Here is a 22,727-nt window from a genome sequence, read left to right as displayed (position 1 = left end):
CCATTCATTCCTGTCCTCGACAGTTCTTTCAAGTTCTTTCCAGTTAGCATTCATCCTTTTCATATCTGCCTCTATTTCCCGGCGTGATGTGTTATTTGGCCTTCCACTTTTCCGCTTCCCTTCACCATTCCAAATTAGAAATTGCCTCATGATGCAGTTTGTTGATTTCCTCAATGTATGTTCCATCCACTTCCAATGCCTTTTCCTAATTTCCTTATCAGCTGGAAGCTGGTTTGTCTTCTCCCATGAAACGCTGTTTCTGATAGTATCCGGCCAATGAATGTTGAGTATTTTGCGTAAACAACTATTTATAAATACTTGTACCTTCTTGACGATAGATTTAGTAGTTCTCCACGTTTCAGCTCTGTACTATAGAACTAACTATTTTGATGTTCGTATTGAAGATTCTCACTTTGAAATTAGTTGACAGTTGTTTTGAGTTCCATATGTTCTTCAATTGTAGGAATGCTGTTCTTGTTTTGCCAGTCCTCGCTTTTACATCTGTATCAGATCCTTTTTGTTTATCAATTATGCTTCCCAGGTCGATGAATGTTTCCACCTCTTCCAGAGTTTCTCCACCAAGTGTGATTGGCTTGGTGTTCTCTGTGTTGTATTTGAGAATCTTATATTTTCCTTGGTTTATATTGTGGCCTATTGATACAGTGGCTACTGCTACATTAGTTGTATTCGTTTGTATTTGTTCGTGTGTATGAGATAGGAGAGCTAAGTCATCTACGAAGTCCAAATCATCGAATTGATTCTGTGCTGTCTATTGTATTCCGTGCTTCCCCTCAGATGTCGAGGTTTTCAGTCACAAGAAAAAGGAATCAAAGAATCCTTATAAACTAGTGGATAATGTTAGTAATTAGACGACATACAAATGTATCAATGCAAGTTTTACATAGCAGATGGTAATATGTTTTATTTGTTTAGAACTGAAACCATTCACATCGTTTTGCAATGAATCATGTTCATTAAGACGGTTCATTTTCCTAAATGTCTTGTTAAGCAACTAGATATTAAAAGAATCAGACAACTACAACCTGATTTAGGCATCATCGATATTGATCAACTAATAAGAACAGTATTCAACTGCTAATGTGTGTTTTTATTTCTTTTCTAGAATTCTTAGGCTTCTAAGATGAATTTGAGTCTCAGCTAACTCTAGCAGTAACAGACCTATTTCATTTTATAGCACATACAGTGTCTATTACAAATAGTCGGTAAGCTAATACTCAACTCAAAATAAAATGCTCATTAAGTATTCTAACAATTACATATTTGAACGGACTTTTGTGGATATTATAGTAATTTAATAGTTGAGGTCATAAGTCAATTGGAGCTAGACCACCGTGGAAAATCTGGAACCACTGGAAGGTCGTTTCGTTCGATTGTGAGACTCCTCAGCAGTGCACATTCACGATCTCGTCCCCCAAGATTCGAACCCAGGACCTATCGGTCTCGCGTGCGAACGCCTAACCTCTAGACCACTGAGCTGACTGGCATCCAACGGTTTTAATGTCTAACTTTAACTAATTCATGAATTTGAGTGTCTGGCTTCAAGAGTTATTTCCTGGAGTTCTAGTAAGAAATAGTGAACGTTGGAGTTCAACCACGCCTATTGTGAGATATCAACGACCTAAAGACAATGGTGGACGGTGGTTCAATTTCATGGATTGGTTGAAGTTAGACAATAACACCATTGGTTGCCGGCCGACTCAGTGGTCTAGAGGTTAGGTGGTCTAGCTTCAAATGACTCATGATGTCATCTATTAAAATTAGATATTTGTTGATTGGCTTTATGGTATACTGAAATTATGTTTCAGTAAAATACAAAATGATAGAAGATCTATAGATTGAATCTGGTCATAAAGGTAGATAGTTGAATTATTTCAATCAGACTTTATACTTAGTCATTGAGTAAAATATGTTTAGATATTGGAATAAGAATTTTCCTTCAAACTCCTAATGCTTCCAGTGAATGAATATGAGAAATGTTTCTTAAAACCTGGGTAGTTCACACATTGTTTAATGTTCACTTGATGAATCACAATAAATGATAGCTGATATTATCATAGATTAATGAATTATTCATTTAGCCAATGTCATTTGCCTATACTGTTCTTGTCAGTTTAACAGCCTGTACCTTTATATTTATACCCAGTTGTATACACCATTACTCAACTATTGACAATCAAACTTTTCATTAGTTTAGTTCTTCAAAAATAGTTTTACAATGACGTTAATCTAAATTTTGTTTAAATACATAAATAAGTATGAACAATTTAAATATTTAAATTTTAAGAGATTAAACTTCCTTTCCTTTTTTTCTTTTCTTTCTTGTTTTATCAAATAAAAGAGAATAAATTAGAAGAAACCTTCGGTATATGTTAGTCATTTAAGATAAAAGAAAAGAAAAAGAAAAAAAGAATGTTGAAGTGATTTTAAACTTCATCCCATTGCACAAGCGATTGGCTATCCGGAATCAGTAGCTGAGTGGATAATGCGGTGGCGTTTGAAACGAAAGGTACTGGGTTCGAGTCTCAGAGTGAACATCAACAAGTTTGAGATGCAGGTACATCCAACTGACGAGTTCCAAATAAGACGAAACGCGCGTCAAACTGAATTCCACTACTAAACACTATCCATCTTTGCTTATTATGTTAAAAATAGTTTCATTAATCAAACATTTCCTTGTACACTAATCTGTAGTTTGTTAGTAATAAATGGTAATATTGATAAACCGTTTGGTGAATTATCTCTAAGATCAGTTAAGTTTCTATGTTAACAATAGTGTAATTATAACTCAAAATCAAGAAGATTGTGTTTTATTATAGTAAGTCTATAAGTGATGAGTTAAAAAGGTCTATCAGAGGGGGGTTTCATGGAGATTTTAGTAATTTTATATAGTTGAAGCTAGACCGCCATGGAAAACCTAGAAGCACTGGACGGCAGTTTCGTCCTATTATGGGACTGGCGCGAGACTGATAGGTCCTGGGTTCGAATCTCGTGGGGTGGGATCATGGATGAGCACTTCTGAGGGGTCCTACAATGGAACAAAACGGCCGTTCAGTGCTTTCAGGTTTTTCATGGTGGTCTAGCTTCAATTGACTTATGATCTCAACTATATAAAAAGCTCTAATTGAACAAGGTTTCATGCAAGTTGTCGATTTTTTTCTAGCAACTTGTGAATGTGACAGTGAAAGAAATGATTTCAACAAGGTCAAACTCTTTCTTCCTAATACCATAGTCTGGTGCATGACTGTGGTTGAAATAATTACACTTGAAACTATACAAGTCATAGAAATAATATTCTGTCGTTTAGCAAAAGGATCAACTTATACTAGTGAAAAAGGACTGTTATGGTTAAATGGAAAAGTAAATTATGCTTTCAACTGACTGTGATCTTTTATTCACCATGACGTCCATTTTCAATTCAATATGGTCATTACTCTAAGCAATATTTGTTTCATTTTCGGTAGATTTTTTAAAAATAACATTGATTTATAAGCAAAGATGGATTGTGGCTAGTAGTGGAATCCAGGACGTACGTTCCGTCTTACTTGGGACTCGTCAATTAGATGGACCTGCATTTCAGAGTTGATGTTCACTCTGGGACTCCAACCCATTATCTTTCACTTCAAAGGCTATCGCGTTATCCACTCAGCTACTGAGTCTTGATAGCCACTTGCTTGTGCAATGGATTCCACTGCTAGCCACTATCCATCTTTGCTTATAATTTTTGTGAATTAAGTCAATATCGAGACAATACGCGCAGTATGCGCATATTGCAATTAGAGACTGACCAGTTGCAGTCCTAAGCATCAATGGGAAGATTCAGATAAAACATTACTAAGTGAATTCTAACATTGATTTATTTCAGTGTGATGTTTATTCAGAATGATATTTCTTACATTAATTCAGAGTAAAGTTCGTAGCCTGGGTATTTGTAATAATGCTGCATATTCCCCCAAATGTCTGATAATTGTTTAGTAATCAGATGTGAGTAAGGTCACACTCCGGTTTATCTCTAAGGTCAAATAAATCTATATCACCAGTCTTCGTGTTTATATCAGGCGTCTTCAGATATTAAGCAGAAGCCATTTAAACATTCAACAGACATAACAAGTACCATGAAATGACCCAGAAATATCAGCATCCATACTAAACCATGATTCATTTGAAAGTGAAAAAGAAACTAATTTAGTTTTTTTTTTAAGATTTCTGAAGCCTCAGTGTATTTTTAGTAAGTGCGAAAACTCTTTAACTTGTATGTCAATATAAATTCAGTATACATAACTGCACTTAATCCATTTCATACTTCTTATCTCAGAGTGCTATAAGTGGAGCTGAAACAGGCGGATGATTGTATGGAACACCTACTTGACTGATAAACATAACAAGATTGTTTACAATGAACAAAGATCAAGATTATTCATAACGATGCTTTAGTTAGTGGCATTCGACAAATGGAGGCTATCCATAATGAGTCAGAATGACCAAATAAGAAGTAGATTTACCCATGATACTGAATTAACTACTTAACAAAAGTGTAGCTCGTTGTTGATGACAGTATGCATTATAAACTAGTAAACCTTTCATGGAACTAAAAGTCAACTGTCTAGGTTTATGATCAGAAAGCAAAGCAAAATGTTTCTTCAATACTACATGTTGGTCTGATCTAACTTTCTCAGTTTGAGTATATTTATGTTCTACTGTAGTCACAGTTAATGAAGGAGATGCGATTGTTTTGTCCTTGTCAAAGCGATAAAATAGTGCCATATTCAGAAGCTTTAGGAATGACTAGAATTTAAAGACTGTGATCTTAATATGTAAACAGTAAATCAAACGTAAATAACGACTTACTGATAAAGTTATTTTAACCACGTAACATCCTGAATGAAAATTTGAAGTAGAAACATACTACTTTATCTATCAATTATCTAAAATATTGATTTCTAATTCAGCCACCTCTTATCACATAGCTTGTATAGTAACAAAAATGTGAAACAAAATAACCAATGTTTCAAATGACAATAAAAATTTTACATACCTGGAAACATGGGTCGATTGAAGCTAGATTACCATGGAAAACCTGGAAGCACTGGACGACTGTTTCGTCCTATTACGGGACTCCTCAGCAGTGCGCATCCACGATTCTGCATCACTAGATTCGAACTCATGACCTATCAGTCTCGCGCCAGAGCACTCAACCGATAGACCACTGAGCGGGCGTCCGATGGTGGCGTGCTGCTGAGGAGTCCCACAATAGGACGAAACAGTCGTCCAGTGATTCCAGGTTTTCCATGGTGGTCTCGGTCAGTCAATCACAATGTAGAACTTCGCACGTACGTACATCAGTTCGAGTTGCCATATTTACATTAACACAGAGATGCAGTTGTCGATTCAAATCCCATAGTTGTAGAAGTAGTAAGAGTATTAGCAGTAATCGGAAGATGTTATTGAAGATGTTATTCAAGGAGTATAATCCAGTGAAATAAATTTGAAAAGAGGAAAATGATGTAGACATGAAGAACTCAGAAGATTAGATTTTGGTAGAACACAAAAAGTAGATGCACCTTCGCCACTGCAAACGAAACGTAGTTGGAAAAAATGAGATAAGACTCATTGTATTGTGCCTTCCGATGGAAATCTTTAGTAAAAGGCCAAAGATTTATCTGCAAATGAGGAGGAACCAGAAAAGAGCTAGCTTCATATGACTCATGATTCCAACTATGCAAATACTGAAACCTTCACAAAACCCTTTCTGATAATAAAAATTTAGTTGGAAAGAAAATCACACAGCCACAGCTGATAATAACATAACCAAACGTAAATTTATATATTATAAGCAAATGAACGAAGGGAAGAAATGAAAGAGCAGAGATCGAAGAAAAATGAAATAACGTACAGTGAAGAACGGGAGTGAGCCAACGCAATATGATAAAGCATCATTCAGTATTTATAGTTAGACCAAAAAAATAAATTGCATACATGTAATGTATAGTGCAAGCAATTAACACACATACGATCATATAAAAACAGTGAATGATAAGATCAAAATATGGCTTAAGACGAATGAATAAATTGATGTGTCTGGAAACTAAAATAGCCTGTGTGCATCAGTGGATCATGGGTTCCCAAACCAGAATGAAAAGTTAATGGTCATTTTTTTTAAAAAAAATATGAGGGTTAATTATGGTGACCAACGATTGATTCATATGCCATTTGTTCCATCAGAATACTGAAGTCCATGTACACCATTGGTTTGGAATCAAGGTTTTCCAACTCCCCTAGGTGAATCATCCGTACCCACTATCTCGGTTAAAGCTCCGGACATTCGCTTTTCGTCCTCTCCATTTCGTAAAAAACACCGGTGCCAAGAGAAGTCAGTGAGTAGGACGTCCCTGACAGAGGTTATATACACGTGGCTATGTGAAAGTATTTCAGGAGTGAGAGCAAGCTCTCTCCAATCTCGACCATACTAGGGCATTCGGAAGAAAGTAATAAGACTAAAGTCAACATGGGAATTTGGACACACAAAAAACACTTATAAAAGAGAACTTACGAAAAATGGAAACAATCCATTATTCACATCATCTTCAATAGTTTGCTTCAATATACTTGTATTCATTTCATAACGTTCATTTGATTTGATTGCACGTAAATGAAGCATTCCTATTAATCCAGCTCGTTCAACTGAACTATGTGCCTAAAATTTCATAAATAAACTTTCAGAAAGTAATGGATGCAAAATGAAAATATTGACGATATATTGACAAGTATTTTAATATACTTTGAAAAGGGGTTCTTCATTTGAATTAGATTAGTAACTGATGCAGTTAGTCAGCAAAATACTTATACAGTTTCATGAATAAACACTACCTAACGATATGTGATTAAATGGAGACAGACATGAGAAGAATGAACAACAATTGGATAGAACTAGAAAGTAAGGTCCAGGACAGAGTGGGTTGGAGAATGCTGGTCGGTGGCCTATGCTCCATTGGGAGTAACAGGCGTAAGTAAGTAGGTAACGATATGTGATTACAGGAATCATGAAATTTCGGTTAGGTTGGCTCACCAATAATTAGATGACCTATTCTTACTTCACGAATAAACATGCTCATCGAAGACTCTTGATAATCTGTGAACAAACAACCAATTACTATTATGATCGAAATATCAACTAGTTCAAGACTGAAGAAAAGTTTTAAAAAGAAACAAGTAACACTATAAAATGTTTATCTTACCTGATCCGAATAATAACCAACAAGCTTAGATAAAGCTTCATAAGTACTTGCATTGGGATGGATACTTTGATATTGTCTAATAGCTTTATTACGTGCAGCCAATAGAGCGACTAATGTTGATTCACTGCAGCTACCCTACATATAGGTTTATAATGAAAAAACAACATATTATTATTTTAAATCTCTTAAGAGAAATAATAAACGACTGATGCATTTACTTGGATTGCATTTACTTCATGCACAGTTACTTACTTACTTACGCCTGTTAACCCTCTTCGAGGAGCATAGACCGCATAACAACACTCTCCATCCAACCCTGTCCTCGACAGTCCTTTCAAGTTCTTTCCAGTTAGCATTCATCCTTTTCATATCTGCCTCTATTTCCCGGCGTGATGTGTTATTTGGCCTTCCACTTTTCCGCTTCCCTTCACCATTCCAAGTTAGTGCTTGCCTCGTGATGCAGTTTGTTGATTTCCTCAATGTATGTTCCATCCACTTCCAATGCTTTTTCCTAATTTCCTCATCAACTGGAAGCTGGTTTGTCTTCTCCCATGAAACGCTGTTTCTGATAGTATCCTGCCAATGAATGTTGAGTATTTTGCGTAAACAACTATTTATAAATACTTGTACCTTCTTGACGATGGACATAATAGTAATCCTCCACGTTTCAGCTCCGTACAGCAGGACTGTCTTGACGTTCGTAATTGCGTTTATTTAGTAATCTTTGAGATTTTTTGTTAATTTATAAACGGTGCATAATCTAGTTGAAAGATTACACCGTCCAGTTTATAATTTATTTAATATGTTCACCAATACATGACTAATTTTCATTCATTTTAAAATTATACTAATCACTGTATGATAGGATATTTAATTGTAAATGGATAAAAACTTTTGAATTTCAATGAAATTCCTCCATTTCTAATTGTTTTAAGGATGATTATCTTCTTTGGATTAAACAGATATTTATTATACTTGAACTCATTAATCAATTAAAGGTAGATCACCACAGAAAACCTGGAAGCACTGGATGGCTGTTTTGTTCTATTGTGGGATTCCTTAACAGTGAGCATCCATGATCCCGTCTCGCGAGATTCGTACCCAGGACCTATCAGACGTCCAGTGCTTCCAGGTTTTCCATTGTGATCTAGCTTCATTTGACTCATGATTTCAACTATAAAATTACTAAAATCTCCACAAGCCCCCTTCAGATATTTATAAATTGGTAATAAATTTAACTGTTAAACTTTTTCATTTATTGAGTTTACGATAATAAACTCCCTCAAAATCAGTTACAGTTTCAACTGTCTACTTTTATGGAAGTAAAGAATAAGTAGTATAGTTAAACGAATATCTCATTTTTGTAAAAATCCCATAGGAAATAACCTTGCTAAAAAACGTCAACTAGAATCGAATTCAACATTGGTATTGATACCTATAAACCAATGATTGTCTTTAACCCTTCAATAGTTGATAAGTTATAAATAAATTCAGAAGAATTTTGTGTAATGACAAGATTTTTATCCAGACACTATCAGCAACATTCTATTGTGGGTGAGAACAAACTAGATTCCAGCGGAGGAAGAAATGAGGAAGGAGCTCTGGAAGTGGATAGGATACACGATGAGGTAATCACAAGACAAGCCCTCACATGGAAACCTGAAAGCCAAAGACGAAGAAGAGGACCCTAGAACATATTATGCCGAGAAGCGGAGACAGACATGAGAAGAATGAACAATAATTAGATAGAACTAGAAAGGAAGGCTTAGGACAGAGTGGGTTGGAGAACGCTGGTAGGCGGCCTATGCTCCACTGGGGTAACAGGCGTAAGTAAGTACAAGATTTTTTGAAATCAATGTAATATTTTGAAGAAAAGTGATTAAATCACTTGATGTTTGTTTGGTTTTACCCGATTACTTACTTAATTATGCCTGTTACCCATCGTCAAATAATAAATGTATTTAGGTTCCAAGAATCTGAAGAGGTGCCAAATTATTAACAGATTAGAAGAAAGGAGATTTCTTTATTTGAGAAACAAATTTAGGATAACTTATTCTTCTAATTAATTTTCTTATGTTGATAAAATTAATCTTTAGTCATATAACGCATATAAGACGGTAATCTTCTTTTGGATCCAACGGTCCGTTGTTCGAGTATTCAATGGTTCTAGGTCGAAAATAACTAAAATTGTGGCTCAATAAAACATAACTGACCATCCGAGTCGGGTATTATACGATAACACAATATCATGGTTTTATTTTAAATCAATCCAAGTATAGTTAGCAGAGATCGATAGTGGCTAGCAGTGGAATCTAGGACGTGTGTTTCGTCCTATTTGGGACTCATCAGTTGGATGTATTTGCATCTCAGAGTTGATGTTCACTCTGGGACTTGAACACGGTACCTTTGCTTACCATGCTTGTGAATTTAGGATATATCGAGGCAATACGCACAGTATGCACATATGCCAATTAGAGACTGATCAGTTGCAGTCCTAACAAATCGATGGGAAGATTCAAACAAACAATACTAAGTTGAATCAATCCAAGTATAGTTGAAAAAATTTAAAATTGTAAGTAGTAAGATTATTTACCAACTGCGTTTGCTAATCTATTAAGTTTAAATAAAATGAGTCTGAATTTTCATTTCAGTAAACTCGAATTATATTTCATGGAACTGGTAAATTGTGGAATAACCAAAGTTGATCATTAATCATAAGTCACATAAACACTTTAAATCCTCATGATTCCCTAAATAGGTACAGATAATACTGAAGTATTTATTATTCCATAGATTTCATTTAATCTGTTTCCGTTTTTCTTTCTATCTGCTATGGTTAATCATTAAGTTCATGAGTTCTTAATAAAGTTTTGTTCTCTGAGCTGGATGGTTTGGTCGTGGAGCATTCATCGTTCTTCTGAACGACATGATCAACACAAACTTCGGGTAGACTTCTATCTGATGACGTTCAGAAGAACGATGAAAGTTATACGACCAAACTATCCAGCTACGAGTAAAAAACTCCATCAAAATCATTTACCTGAGCAACAAAGCGTCTCCACCAGTTCATGAGTTTCGCAGCTGAATTAATACCCTTTTCTATTCACTCATCTTTCTCGTAAACTTAAAATTAAAGAATGAACGATATACTCGATTCCTGTTGTGATAGTTAGACTCTGATTTACATTTTATTTTGATACGTTGGTCACATCCATAACTTTACACTGAACAATATGGTTTTTTGTATCTAACTGATTTAGAAGTGAACTTGTAGTTCAAATAATATTGATGTTAATTGAATCAATTTACTGAATTGGTGTATAAGGTTAAGTGCTTGACCTTCCAGGAATAACAACAGAGACTATAAAATTGAAATAGAGATTTTTCTTATTTCTTACTTGTATGACTCCACCACTGTTTTCACCAAATAAGAAGTGTTCAGGTAGACTCAAGATTTTTGCCATCCAATCAATCATAACAAGTTCAAGTTCTGTGCAAGCTGGATTTGAAACCTTCAATGTTAAGAAAAACCGTTTAGTTTGAAGTAATATAGTTAGAAATTTTAAGTAAAATTTCAAAAATATCAGTTAATAGTGAGTCTACATCATCATGTAGGGTAATTAAAACGATTGTTAAACGATCTTCCTCATCGTTCATCAAGTAATTCTCTTTTTAATTACTGTTATTATTATCATTGACTAATTTTTATTTTAATAGTTGAGATAATGAGTCAATTGAAGTTAGACCACCGTGGAAAATCTGGAACCACTGGAAAATCGTTTCGTTCCATTGTGAGACTCCTCAGCAGTACGCATCCACGATACCTACAAGCGAGATTCCAAACAAGATCCTATCAATTTCGCGCGCGAGTACTTAACCTCCAGATCACTGAGCTGGCCGGCATCCAACGGTGTTGATGTATAACTTCAACAAATCCACGAAATTGAGCAACCATTCACCAATGTCTTTAATGAGTTAACATCTCCCAACAGATCCGGTTGTACTCCACTGGTCATTGCTTCTCACTAGAACTCCAGGAAATACCTGCTCACTAGTGATTGACTTCAAGAGATATTTCGTGGAGTTCTAGTGGGAAGTAGTGATCAGTGGAGTTCAATCACGTCTGTTGTAGAGATATCAACTCACTGAAGACATTGGTGAATGATTGCTCAATTTCGTGGATTGGTTGAAGTTAGACATAAACACCGTTGGATGCCGGCCAGCTCAATGGTCTATTGGTTAAGTGCTCTGGCGCGAGACTGGTTGGCCCTGGGTTCAAATCTCGCGAGGCGAGATAATGGATGCGCACTGCTAAGGAGTCCCATAATAGGACGAAACGGCCGTCCAGTGCCTCCAGGTTTTCCATGGTGGTCTAGCTTCATACGACTCATGATTTCAACTATGATGGTGTTTTGTTGATGGATATTGATATTTACTAAGGTGTTAGTCAGACATTTAATCTAAGCAGTTCACTAGTGTCGAATCTCATGAAAAATATAAATTTCAATTTGGGAAAAATAATTTTTCTCCGGAACATACCCAAGTAAATCCGATAGATGAGATGCCATCAGCAAGTATGTCAGCACATATTGAAGTGTATGAACAACCACAAGGAAAATAAGCATGAAAATGAGGATGTTGCCAATGGGTAACCTGAAATATGGAGAGTTAATAATCATCTCTTAAATACGTGGATGATAAAATAAGAAATTTATTAGTGAATATAAAATGAGTAATAACGAGAGTTAAGGTACATAAATCTACGGTACTAGTAGAATTCCATCGATGAATATGTAATATGATCATTAGTTTAAGTATGTCAATAACGCGTTCAACAGGTTTTGATATGAATTGGTTTTAGACAAACGACAAGGAACTCTGCTCAATCTAAGTTTCTTGCTAGACGTATATATATTTTCATTGGATATGAATAGCTTAATGATAGCACATCTGACAGTGACACTGAATGGCACCGACTGAAATCAGAAGTGGGAAGCTGGTTAATTTAAAAGTGAACGTATGTCTTCCTGAAGAATACTAGAGCACATGGCAGACTCTTTCCAAAATGTTGATCGCTTAAATATCAGAAGGAGGTTTTGTGGAGATTTTAGAAACTTTATATAGTTAAGATCATGAATCAATCAAAGCTAGATCACTATGGAAAATCTGGAAGCAGTGGACGGCCGTTTCGTACTGTCGTGAGACTCCCACCTCGCGATATCCGAAACCAGGACCTACCAGTCTCGCGCGCGAGCACTTAACCGATAGACCACTGAGTCGGCCGGCATCCAACGGTGTTTATGTCTAACCTCAAGAAATCCATGAATTTGCGCGACCATCTTCCATTGTACTGAGGTAGATACCTGTCTCCACCTGGCATGGTTTTGCTCCACTGGTCACGACTTCTCACTAGAACTCTAGGAATTACCTCATGGAGCCAGTCACTAGTGAACTGTTAAGTATCATTGGATGATTCATCCTCCTCCCCATATATGTATGCACTTAAATCTTATTATTAGTTTTTGTTCTGTCTTGCTTTGCCCTTATACAACATGACTATAAATTTGCCTACGTAATTGCTTGCCCTTGCTCTCTAATGCTTACTCATGTGTTTGTAGCTTCTTGGCCTGCATTATTTGATAAGGAACTGTTGTTGCAGTTTCTGTTTGCCTTCTGATTTCATTCACTGTTGAGATATTATAACGGTGATCGAGGTGAAAGATTAGCGAAACACTGCTCTGCATATCGATGGCTATTTCATTTTAAAATGATCATGTAAATGACATACTTAAATTACAGAACTTCCACAACTATACCTATTATATTATGTCATTGATCAAACATGCAGGATGACTGTAAGTTTCGTCAGAACTCCATGTAATATATCTACCAATTCAATGCCAAGAAAGTCAAGACGATTTGTCTAAACTCTTAGTTTCATCCTTTTTACTCAAACTTTCTAAACATAAAATACGAAATAAGATATATAATAGAACGAGTATTTTTAGTGCTCACTTAATTAGATCAGTAATTCGTAGCCCCCAAATGCTCTGGTACGGCCGAGAGTGAGGAAAGTCAACACTCCCTCTCGAAATGCTCCAACATGGCCACGTGTATATAGCCTCTGTCAGGAAAGTCCTACTCACTACCTTCTCGTGCCACAGGTGTTGTTTACGAAATTGAGAGAACGAAAAGCGAATGTTCGGCGCTTTAACCGAGTTGGTGGACACGGATAGTCCACCTAGGGGAGTTGGAAAACCCTGATTTCAAATCAATGGTGCACATGGGTCCCAATATCCTGAGGGAACAAATGGCGTACGAATCAATCGTTGATCACCGGCTACCATGGGACTGCATCTCCTCACGATGCTCCACTGTCTTGTGGATCAGACCTTTAGGTCGAATGTTCCGGGTATAGCACCCTAAGAAAATCACCTCCTTCAGTTTTGGCACCTAAACAGTATCACAGCCCTCACACAAGTCAAATGAGATTTGTGCGGTGCATATATATCTGGCGCTTCCTTGTACCAATATTTATGTGTTTAAATAAATAAATAATTATCATTTCATAGTTGAAAGCGTGAGTCAATTGAGGCTAGACCACCATGGAAAACCTGGAAACACTGGACGGCCGTTTCGTCCTATTATGGGATTCCTTAGCAGTGCGCATCCACGAACCCGCTCTCGCGAGTTTCGAACCCAGGACCTACCAGTCTCAAGCCGAAGCCCTTAACCGATAGACCACTGAGCTGGCATCCAACGGTGTTAATGTCTAACTTCAACTGATACACGAAGTTGGGCAACCATTCATCAATTGTATTCAGTGAGTTCCTATCTCACAACAGACGTGGTTTTGAACTCCACTGGTCCCATCATAAGACGAAACGGCCGTCCAGTGTTTCCAGGTTTTCCATGGTGGTCTAGCCTCAATTGACTCACGCTTTCAACTATACTTACTTACTTACTTACGCCTGTTACTCTCAATGGAGCATAGGCCGCCGAGGCTTTCAACTATGATAAATACTAAATCTCCACAAAACCCCTTCTATAATAAATATCATTTCAACATTTAATATTATTCTATAAGAAGAATAATTAATGTATACTTTGAATCAGTAATAAATTACCGATTTTCTTAAACAGGAAAATCAAGTCTAAAGTTATTGATTCCCTTGGAGAATCATGGACCAAAATGGCAAATGAAAAGTTAGAATCATTTTTTTACTTCAATTTTTTTTTAAGAACTCCTATACAACTCGTAAAGTTCGAAAATAGATCTATTTTATTACGAAATAGGGCAAATATATAACATAAAATTGATCCTGATAAGATCCGGATCTTTTCTGATCTTATTAAAGAAAGATTGAAAACAAAATGGTTTAGATATATGGATGAACTTAACAATGTGAATATAGCATATGAATGATTAATCCATGAATAGGAAAAAATCGTCTGTCTTTCACTCCATTCACGAAGTTTATTATTTGAAAGTGATTGGATAATTGTTAAGTCCGAAAGTCGTTTTCTGATCATAATTATCATCAAAACTTTAGATTTTTGTCATTTCCATAAGGAACACATGTAAGACTGAAGAGAAAAGCCAGCGGTTACTTTATTTCAGTCGTTGAAATTCACAAATTCCATTTTTTTAATTTTTAAGCATGTAAAAATGAACCAAAATGGAAGCTTAATTCTATAGCACTGTTGAAGAGTTCTTTAAAAGAGGACGAAACAGGTGTCTAGTACTTTATGGTTGTTGATAGTTCGCTAGTAGATTTAAGAAATCACCTTCAAACGCTATTACTGAAACATTAAATATTGAAACGATGGAAAAGATTTGACGCTAAGGTGATCGCCTTTATCGGTGATGTTCTCTACGTTTAAGATGACTTAGTTGCGAAGTTTGGTTCCTTTCAACTCAGAGAATTAAACATCACCAAAAACGTTTAATATTTTAGTTACTTACCCCCGGCATTATCATATTTTCTACATCATTCATAATTTCTTCCCAACTTTCTGGTTCATTTGGTGCTTCATTCGGTAGTAATTTAGCTAAATAACCTGGATGTACTTCCGGAAATACTCTTCGTTCATCAATATTTTCCAAATAATCAGCTACATATTGAATCATTTTTGTTCCATACTGACGAAATTCATTGTGATTCAGAAATATATCTGAATAAAAAAATACAAAGATACTTAATATTGATAAGCAAAAATGGATAGTGACTAGCAGTCGAATCCAGTTTGATGCGCGTTTCGTCCTATTTGGGACTCGTCAGCTGGGTGTACCTGCATCTCAGACTTGTTGATGTTCATTCTGGGACTCGAACCCAGTACCTTTTGCTTCAAATGCCATCGCGTTACAAAGATACTTCTAAAACTTGTTGTTATTGCTAAAAAATTCCTATTATTTTGAATAGTGTCTGACAGGAGATTTCAGGACGTACGTTTCATTTTGTTTTAAATTCATTAGCTTCATGAGACCCCATTTAAGTGATGTAGTTTACATTGGGATTCAAACATAGTACTATCAGTTTCAAGTACAAGTGTATTTACTATCGACTTAGTCATTCTTATCGCCAAATTAGTTAACAAGTATGATAATTACATTTAGCTGATAAACACCAAAATATAATAGACGTTTATGTTATCTAGAATATCGAGGAATATATATTTAAGGACCTCATATACTAACAGCTAATGATTAGATTCCGTTGTGAATATCGACAATGGCAAACATGCTAACCCTTACGAATAATAAGAGATTACAAACTGTCTGTCAAACTGTATCCGTAATTATGTTCATTTCTTTATGGTGTCAAGATAATTGAAAGGATTGGCCAGGACATGGTTGGGTGGAGAATGTTACTGTGCGGCCTATGCCCTCCACGAGGGGTAACAGGCGTAAGTCAGTAAGTAAGTAAGTAAGTCAGGTTAATTCTGTTATTTCGGAAATACAATCAGATTTTAAATGAATTATATTTGAATTATAAGTATGTGTACTCCATTTCAAATCACATATTTGGTTTTCTAGACTGAGACAATTTGAACATAATTAAATGATCATGATTTCAACTACATAAAATTACTAAAATCTACACAAAACTCCCTTCTGATAATGATCCTATGCTCACTAGTGACTGGCTTCAAAAGGTATTTCCTGGAGTTCTAATGAGAAGCAGTGACCATTGCAGTTCAACCACGTCTGTTGTAGAGATATGAAGTCACTGAAGACATTAGTGAATGGTTGCTCAATTTCGTGGATTGATTGAAGTTAGACATAAACACCGTTGGATGCCGGCCAGCTCAGTGGTCTAGTGGTTAAGCGGTCGCGAGCGAAACTGTTAGGTCCTGGTTTGGAATCTCGCTTGTAGGTATCGTGAATGCGCACTGCTGAGGAGTTCCACATTAGGACGAGGTGGTCGTCCAGTGCTTGCAGGTTTTCCATGGTGGTCTAACTTCAATTGACTCATGATCTTAACTATATAAAATTACAGATTAGTATTGATGTTTTACCAATAAAAACTACTATTGAAACATACTTTAATTGTATAAACGTTCCATAATATACTACTTACCCATTATCTCTATGTAACTAATGAATAAGAAGTTTTCAATGAAGATTGTGTATTTTTTTATGATTCAATTATTAGTTCTGAGTGAGTTGAGTATTTATACTTTCAGTTTCTTGTCATGTCTTATCAATACATAGAAACATAATCAGAAACCTTCGGCACAACTTTAAAAAAGGAATGCAAACTTTTTTCTCTTAAACACCTTCGCATACTTTTTTTTTTCTTTCTCGATTGATGTCACTCATTTACTTGATTTTAAACTAACTGGGTACTTTTAAAAAAGGGAACTTAATAAAAACAATAATCATAGCAATACTACTAGTGGTAGTAGTAGTAGTAGTCATAGTGATGAGATATTAGAATAATACTACTCATAATATGTATATGTTACTTAGATAATCCGACATTACATAACTTATACTTCTATCTTAGTATGCTCTCAGCTAATAATTTAAGACATGAAATAATGGGCAACTATACAATGATAATCACTGTCAACTCACCCCACCCTACCCTCATAACTCCTACCGTACTTCCCCTGTTTCCTTCATTCCTTACTGAAGATTGTCAACAAGAAAACATTGACCTACATGGTGACTATCATCTGAATGTATGACAATTAACTTCTTATGAAATTCTAAATATATGATTCTGTAAACTAGTATGTCCTGTTGTACCAAATTAACATAATCAGATCGTGTAATCATAACATAAGTTTCAGTGTCTCTATACAGATGGAATTAAGAAAAGAACATTTTTTTCCATCTAAACTTGTAACTTTTTAACATAATTCACTGCTTTTTTTAGAACAGATTAAGAATTTAAAATGAGATGTTTTTTATTTAGTTACCATGGCAACTGAATGATCGAGTTAATGAGTATGTTAACAACATAAACAATAAATGAAACTTGAAAAATTCTATTGTCTACATTTATACTTATATTTATGTTTAACTGTAATCGGTCCTTGAGGTTAACTATGGAATAGTATTTATTTAATGTATTAGTATAGCGTATATAGTGGGAACCAAGATAAGCCCTCACATGGAATCATGAAGGTCAAAGGAGAACAGGAAGATCAAAGAACACATTACGCCGAGAAATGGAGACAGACATGAGAAGAATGAACAAAAGTTGGATAGAATTAGAAAGGAATGCCCAAGACAGAGTGGGTTGGAGAATGCTGGTCAGCGGCCTATGCTCTGTTGTGAGTAACAGGCGTAAGTATGTAAGTAAAGTAATATAGTGGGAACATTGTGAAATAATTCCTTGATACATGACTATTGTTCAAAGATCATCAATCGATTATGGAGAGAATAATCAGAAAATCTGAGATAAAAATTGAATATTTATGTTATTTAGATTTAAAATTACACGTAACACAATCTTGATTCAATTATTGAAAAGATCATTATTTGTATGCAAAGAGATCTAATGGTACGAAGTCATAGAATCTTGATAGGTAGATAATAATTTCAATAGTTGAATTTATGAGTCCATTGAAGCTAAACCATCATAGAAAATCTGAAAGCACTGAACGGCTGTTTTGTCCTAGTATGGGACCGTGTATGCACACTTCTGAGGAGTCTCATACTAGGACGAAACGGCTGTCCAATGCCTCCAGGTTTCCCATGTTAGCCTAGTTTTAATTGACTCATGAATTCAAATAATTGTATATTCGTGTGTTATTTTACCAAAATAAACGATTTTGGTTAGCTAGTTCATTATGTTATTTTAATACCTATTCACTTGGATAGCCTGAATAAGTTATTCAGCACTTAACTTTATTACTTTTATACAATGATTGTCATTTTAGCTTATTAGGAATTATTTCACTGTTGATACTTTTTCAATATAACAGACTACTCATCGTTCTCATTCACATATTAATTGTGGTAGGTAATCATATTAAAGTACTCTACAGTATCATTGTTCAACCATAATTTGCCACGTATAACCTTTTCTCGGGGTTTATTTTCATATGAATAAAAGATTTTGATCTCTTTCAAACAAATCTCACTGTGTCTTGGGATGGTTGGATTGTCCCCAGGAATACAATAAGCTGATATTATAATAAAAAATGATAATTTGACTAAGTAGGTCAAGTATCCATAAACAAGATAGATTCGTTTAAATGACAAGCATGGCAATATGATTCTTTTTATGTAGCTTTACACAAATCACAGTTCTCTTTTAGATAATTATAAACTTTGAAGAAGCATTCACCTAAACAGTAACTGGATTCCTCTAGGAACCTTAGTGTAGGTTCCCTCTGGAGTGTTCATCCACAACCTCATCAGGGACAGAAATTAGTACCTGAAGGTTTCACAGGAATTGCTAACCTCTAGAACACTGATTCAATAGACAATAGTTTATTCGCTTAAATGAAATAGGTTCGAGATTCTACGCAACCATATCCCATTACCGCTGATTTCCACCTGTCACACATCCAACATGGATCTATTCCGTTCATCACGGCTTCTTATTAGAACTTTGAAAATCGTTTGTTTATTCTGCAATAGTCATCAAAAATTAGTTTACTATATGATGACAAGCGTGGACTAGTGATAGGATTGAAATAAGTTCATTAAAGTTTAATAAGCACCAAGACCTAGAAAAATATGATATTGGTTAGTATTCTTTGATTCATTCATTTAACCGATAACCGTATTATTTTTCATACTTAATAGAAGCAAGTAATATCATAACGTACTTCAGCAAATTGATTTCATTTAGATAAAAGAAAACTAAGGTTTTGAAAAGAAAACATTCCCCTATACTAATAAGTTTTATGTGGAAAATTTCATAATTAGTCAAACTGAGTGTTGTAAGCAAAGATGGATAGTGGCTAGCAGTGGAATCGAGGACACGCGTTTCGTCCTATTTGGGACTCGTCAGTTGGATGTACCTGCATCTCAGAGTTGATGTTCACTCTGGGATTCGAACCCATCAAACGCCATCGAGTTATCCACTTAGCTACTGAGTTGTGATAGCCACTTGCTTGTGCAATGGGGTAAAGTTTAAATTCATTTGGTATTGTTTGTTTGAATCTTTCCATTGATGTTTAGGACTGCAAATAAGACCAAACACGCGTCCTATAATCCACTGCTAGCCACTATCCATCTTTGCTTATAATGCATGTGAATTAAGACTATATGGAGGCAATACGCACAGTATGCATATATGGCCAATAAGAGACTGATCAATTGCAGTCCCGTACATCAATGGGAAGATTCAACCAAACAATACCAAGTAAATTTAAATTGAGTTTTATTTAAAAGTCTATTCTTTCTCTTTGAATCTACAACAAGTTTAACTATTTTCCAAGTTGTAAAATAATTATTATTCATTATCTCAGATCAAAATTTCTTTATCCATCATTCCATGGTTATACTCTCATATAAGCATTTCATTCATATAAACAACAGAATTATGATTCTTGTTTGAGTATTAAAAACATGAAGTTCAGCCAAGAGATCCCTTTTAAACGAATTTATTATCAAACTGTACGATCGTATGTATATGTATATATTTGCACAATGAATAAACATGATGATGTCATTATTAAGGTTGTAATGCTAGATAATGTAGTGTAGCTAACATATATAAAAGATTGTATGCAAATAAAAAGTCTTGGGATCGTGGAGTTAAAGTTAGACATTAACACTGTTGGATGTCGGATCAGTGGTCTGGAGGTCAAGCGCTCATGCGCGAGACTGATAGGTCAGAGGACGGGGTCGTGTATGCTCACTGCTGAGGAGTCCCACAATGAGACAAAACGACCGTACAGCGCTTCCAGGTTTCCCATGGTAGTCTAGCTTTAATTCACTCATGATCTCAACTATTGAAATTATTATAATATCCACAAAACACCTTCTGAAAATAAAGAGTAATTAGAATTCCTCTTTCTGATTAATGGAACTTAAATTAAGAAATTAGTCAGTTGCCCTTTCCATGTTTGTTTTCTGTAAATGAACCTCCTTAAGGATCCATCACTCCTCCACATCAAACCAGAAATATTTTGTTAATAATGGACTCGGTGGAGACTCCATTGCCATTCGATCTCTTTGTTAATATATTTTATTGTTGGAACTAAACTCGTTATTAAAGGTTCAATGTAACAATATTTGTTTTTGAATATTTAGTCGGTATCCCTACATTTCAGTTGTCAAATCCAATATTATCACATTAGTAGCATTAAATTTCAGCTAATGGTACCCTGGTGAACAGATAATTAACTCAAAGCCCACATAATCAATAATCCATTAAAAAGTTATTATTTTGCTGCTAACAGTATTGTCACGTGGGAAACCTCATTGATAAAGAAGGAGGATCTGATGCAGATGCAAAAGCGAGGGTTGGCAAAACAAGGGCAGCATTCCTACAATTGAAGAACATATGGAACTCAAAACAACTGTCAACTAATTTCAAAGTGAGGATCTTCAATACGAACGTCAAGACAGTTAATTCTACTGTATGAAAGTGAAACGTGAACAACTGCCACTAAGTCCATCGTCAAGAAGGTACAAGTATTTATAAACAGTTGTCTACGCAAACTACTCAACATTCACTGACCGGATATCATCAGCAACAGTCTTTTATCGGAGAGGACAAACCAGCTTACAGATGAAGAGGAAATTAGTAAGGGACATTAGAAATGGATAGGACATACATTAAGGAAATCAACAAACTGCATCACGAGGCAAGCACTAACTTGGAATGGTGAAAAGAAGTGGAAAAGAGGAAGGACAAAAAACACATCACTGTGGGAAATAGAAGCAGATATGAAATGGATGAATGTTAACTGGAAGGAACTGGAAAGGATTGTCGAGGACATGGTTGGATGGAGAATGCTGGTGTGCGGCCTATGCTCGTCGAGGAGGTGTAACAGGTGTAAGTAAGTAAGTAAGTAAGTAACAGTATTGTTCCACTGTTTTTTAATATTAAACTTCATTACAAACAGTATTCAACATAAGATAATCATTTCTATCATATATTCTAATAGTAAGACAACGAATAACATTAATCACAGAAGAAAAAAGAAAAAAGTAAACTTTACCAATCAACTTACCATCACAATCAGTAATTTCAGTAGTACTATTATATTTTATTGTTTTACTCGAACATTTCCCATTGAGTAAATCCATATTTTAAAATTATATCATCAATAAGTTATATTCATATACAAAAGGTTTACAATAATAATTAGAAGCTTTTATAGTGTTCACAGGCCTAGGAAAGATTGAAAAAGAGAGAGTGTGTGTGTGTGTGAGTGTGTGAGTGAGTGAGTGAGTGAGTGAGAGAGAGAGTACTTGTCTACAAAATTGTCATATATTGGGAAACACATACATACACATGTATCCATATACATTCATTGTTGTTTCTTCTTCTTCTTCTTCTTCTTCTTCTTCTTCTTTTTTCTTTATCTTTACCATCTTTTATTTAATCCCTTACAATAATGTAACCAAACTTATGGATATTCATGATGGATTTACATCTAATACATGATAGGCAATACTTCTAAATCATCACTGTTATATTATTGTGGTCTACACAACAATCCACTTTATAAAGATGCCTAATACTTATTGGGAATAAAAGGTTGGAAGTGAGTCATATATTTTTTTTTGTCTTTTACATAAATAAGGGAAAGACAAATTTACTTTGGTAGTGTTTGTATTGTGGAGAAAGAAAAAATAAGTACATTATGAAAAGTGCGGTTTTCCCTTTGGAATATATATCAACAATGTCATTATATTCCCTATCTATTAAATGAAATAGATAGAGATTAAGATATACATTAGAAAGATGATGAAAAGAGAAGTGTAAAGTTGGATAAAAAGCAAAAAAGAAAACGAGGGGTGCGGGATGGGAGGAAGAGGGAAACAAAATTTTT

At 35.1% G+C, this 22,727-nt stretch overlaps 1 protein-coding gene across 1 annotated transcript in view; it reads right to left on the bottom strand.

Annotated features, from left to right (window-relative positions):
• Smp_171580 (Aromatic-L-amino-acid decarboxylase (EC 4.1.1.28) (AADC) (DOPA decarboxylase) (DDC),putative) overlaps nt 1–21,978 on the bottom strand; it is a gene marked incomplete at both ends in the record, with an annotated part of 28,502 nt that extends 6,524 nt beyond the window's left edge. The window contains 6 exons of the mRNA XM_018791514.1: nt 6,569–6,712; nt 7,254–7,388; nt 10,652–10,765; nt 11,793–11,906; nt 15,220–15,428; nt 21,903–21,978. Coding sequence (XP_018645322.1) covers nt 6,569–6,712; nt 7,254–7,388; nt 10,652–10,765; nt 11,793–11,906; nt 15,220–15,428; nt 21,903–21,978 — 792 coding nt within the window. The remainder of the gene's footprint in view (nt 1–6,568; nt 6,713–7,253; nt 7,389–10,651; nt 10,766–11,792; nt 11,907–15,219; nt 15,429–21,902) is intronic.
• Between the last annotated feature and the right edge of the window lie 749 nt (nt 21,979–22,727).

This window comes from Schistosoma mansoni (genome assembly GCF_000237925.1).
Source record: "Schistosoma mansoni, WGS project CABG00000000 data, chromosome 2 unplaced supercontig 0193, strain Puerto Rico, whole genome shotgun sequence".
Classification (NCBI taxonomy): Eukaryota; Metazoa; Platyhelminthes; class Trematoda; order Strigeidida; family Schistosomatidae; genus Schistosoma; species Schistosoma mansoni.
Note: the sequence above shows the minus strand (reverse complement) of the source record. Positions and strands in the feature narration are given on the sequence as shown.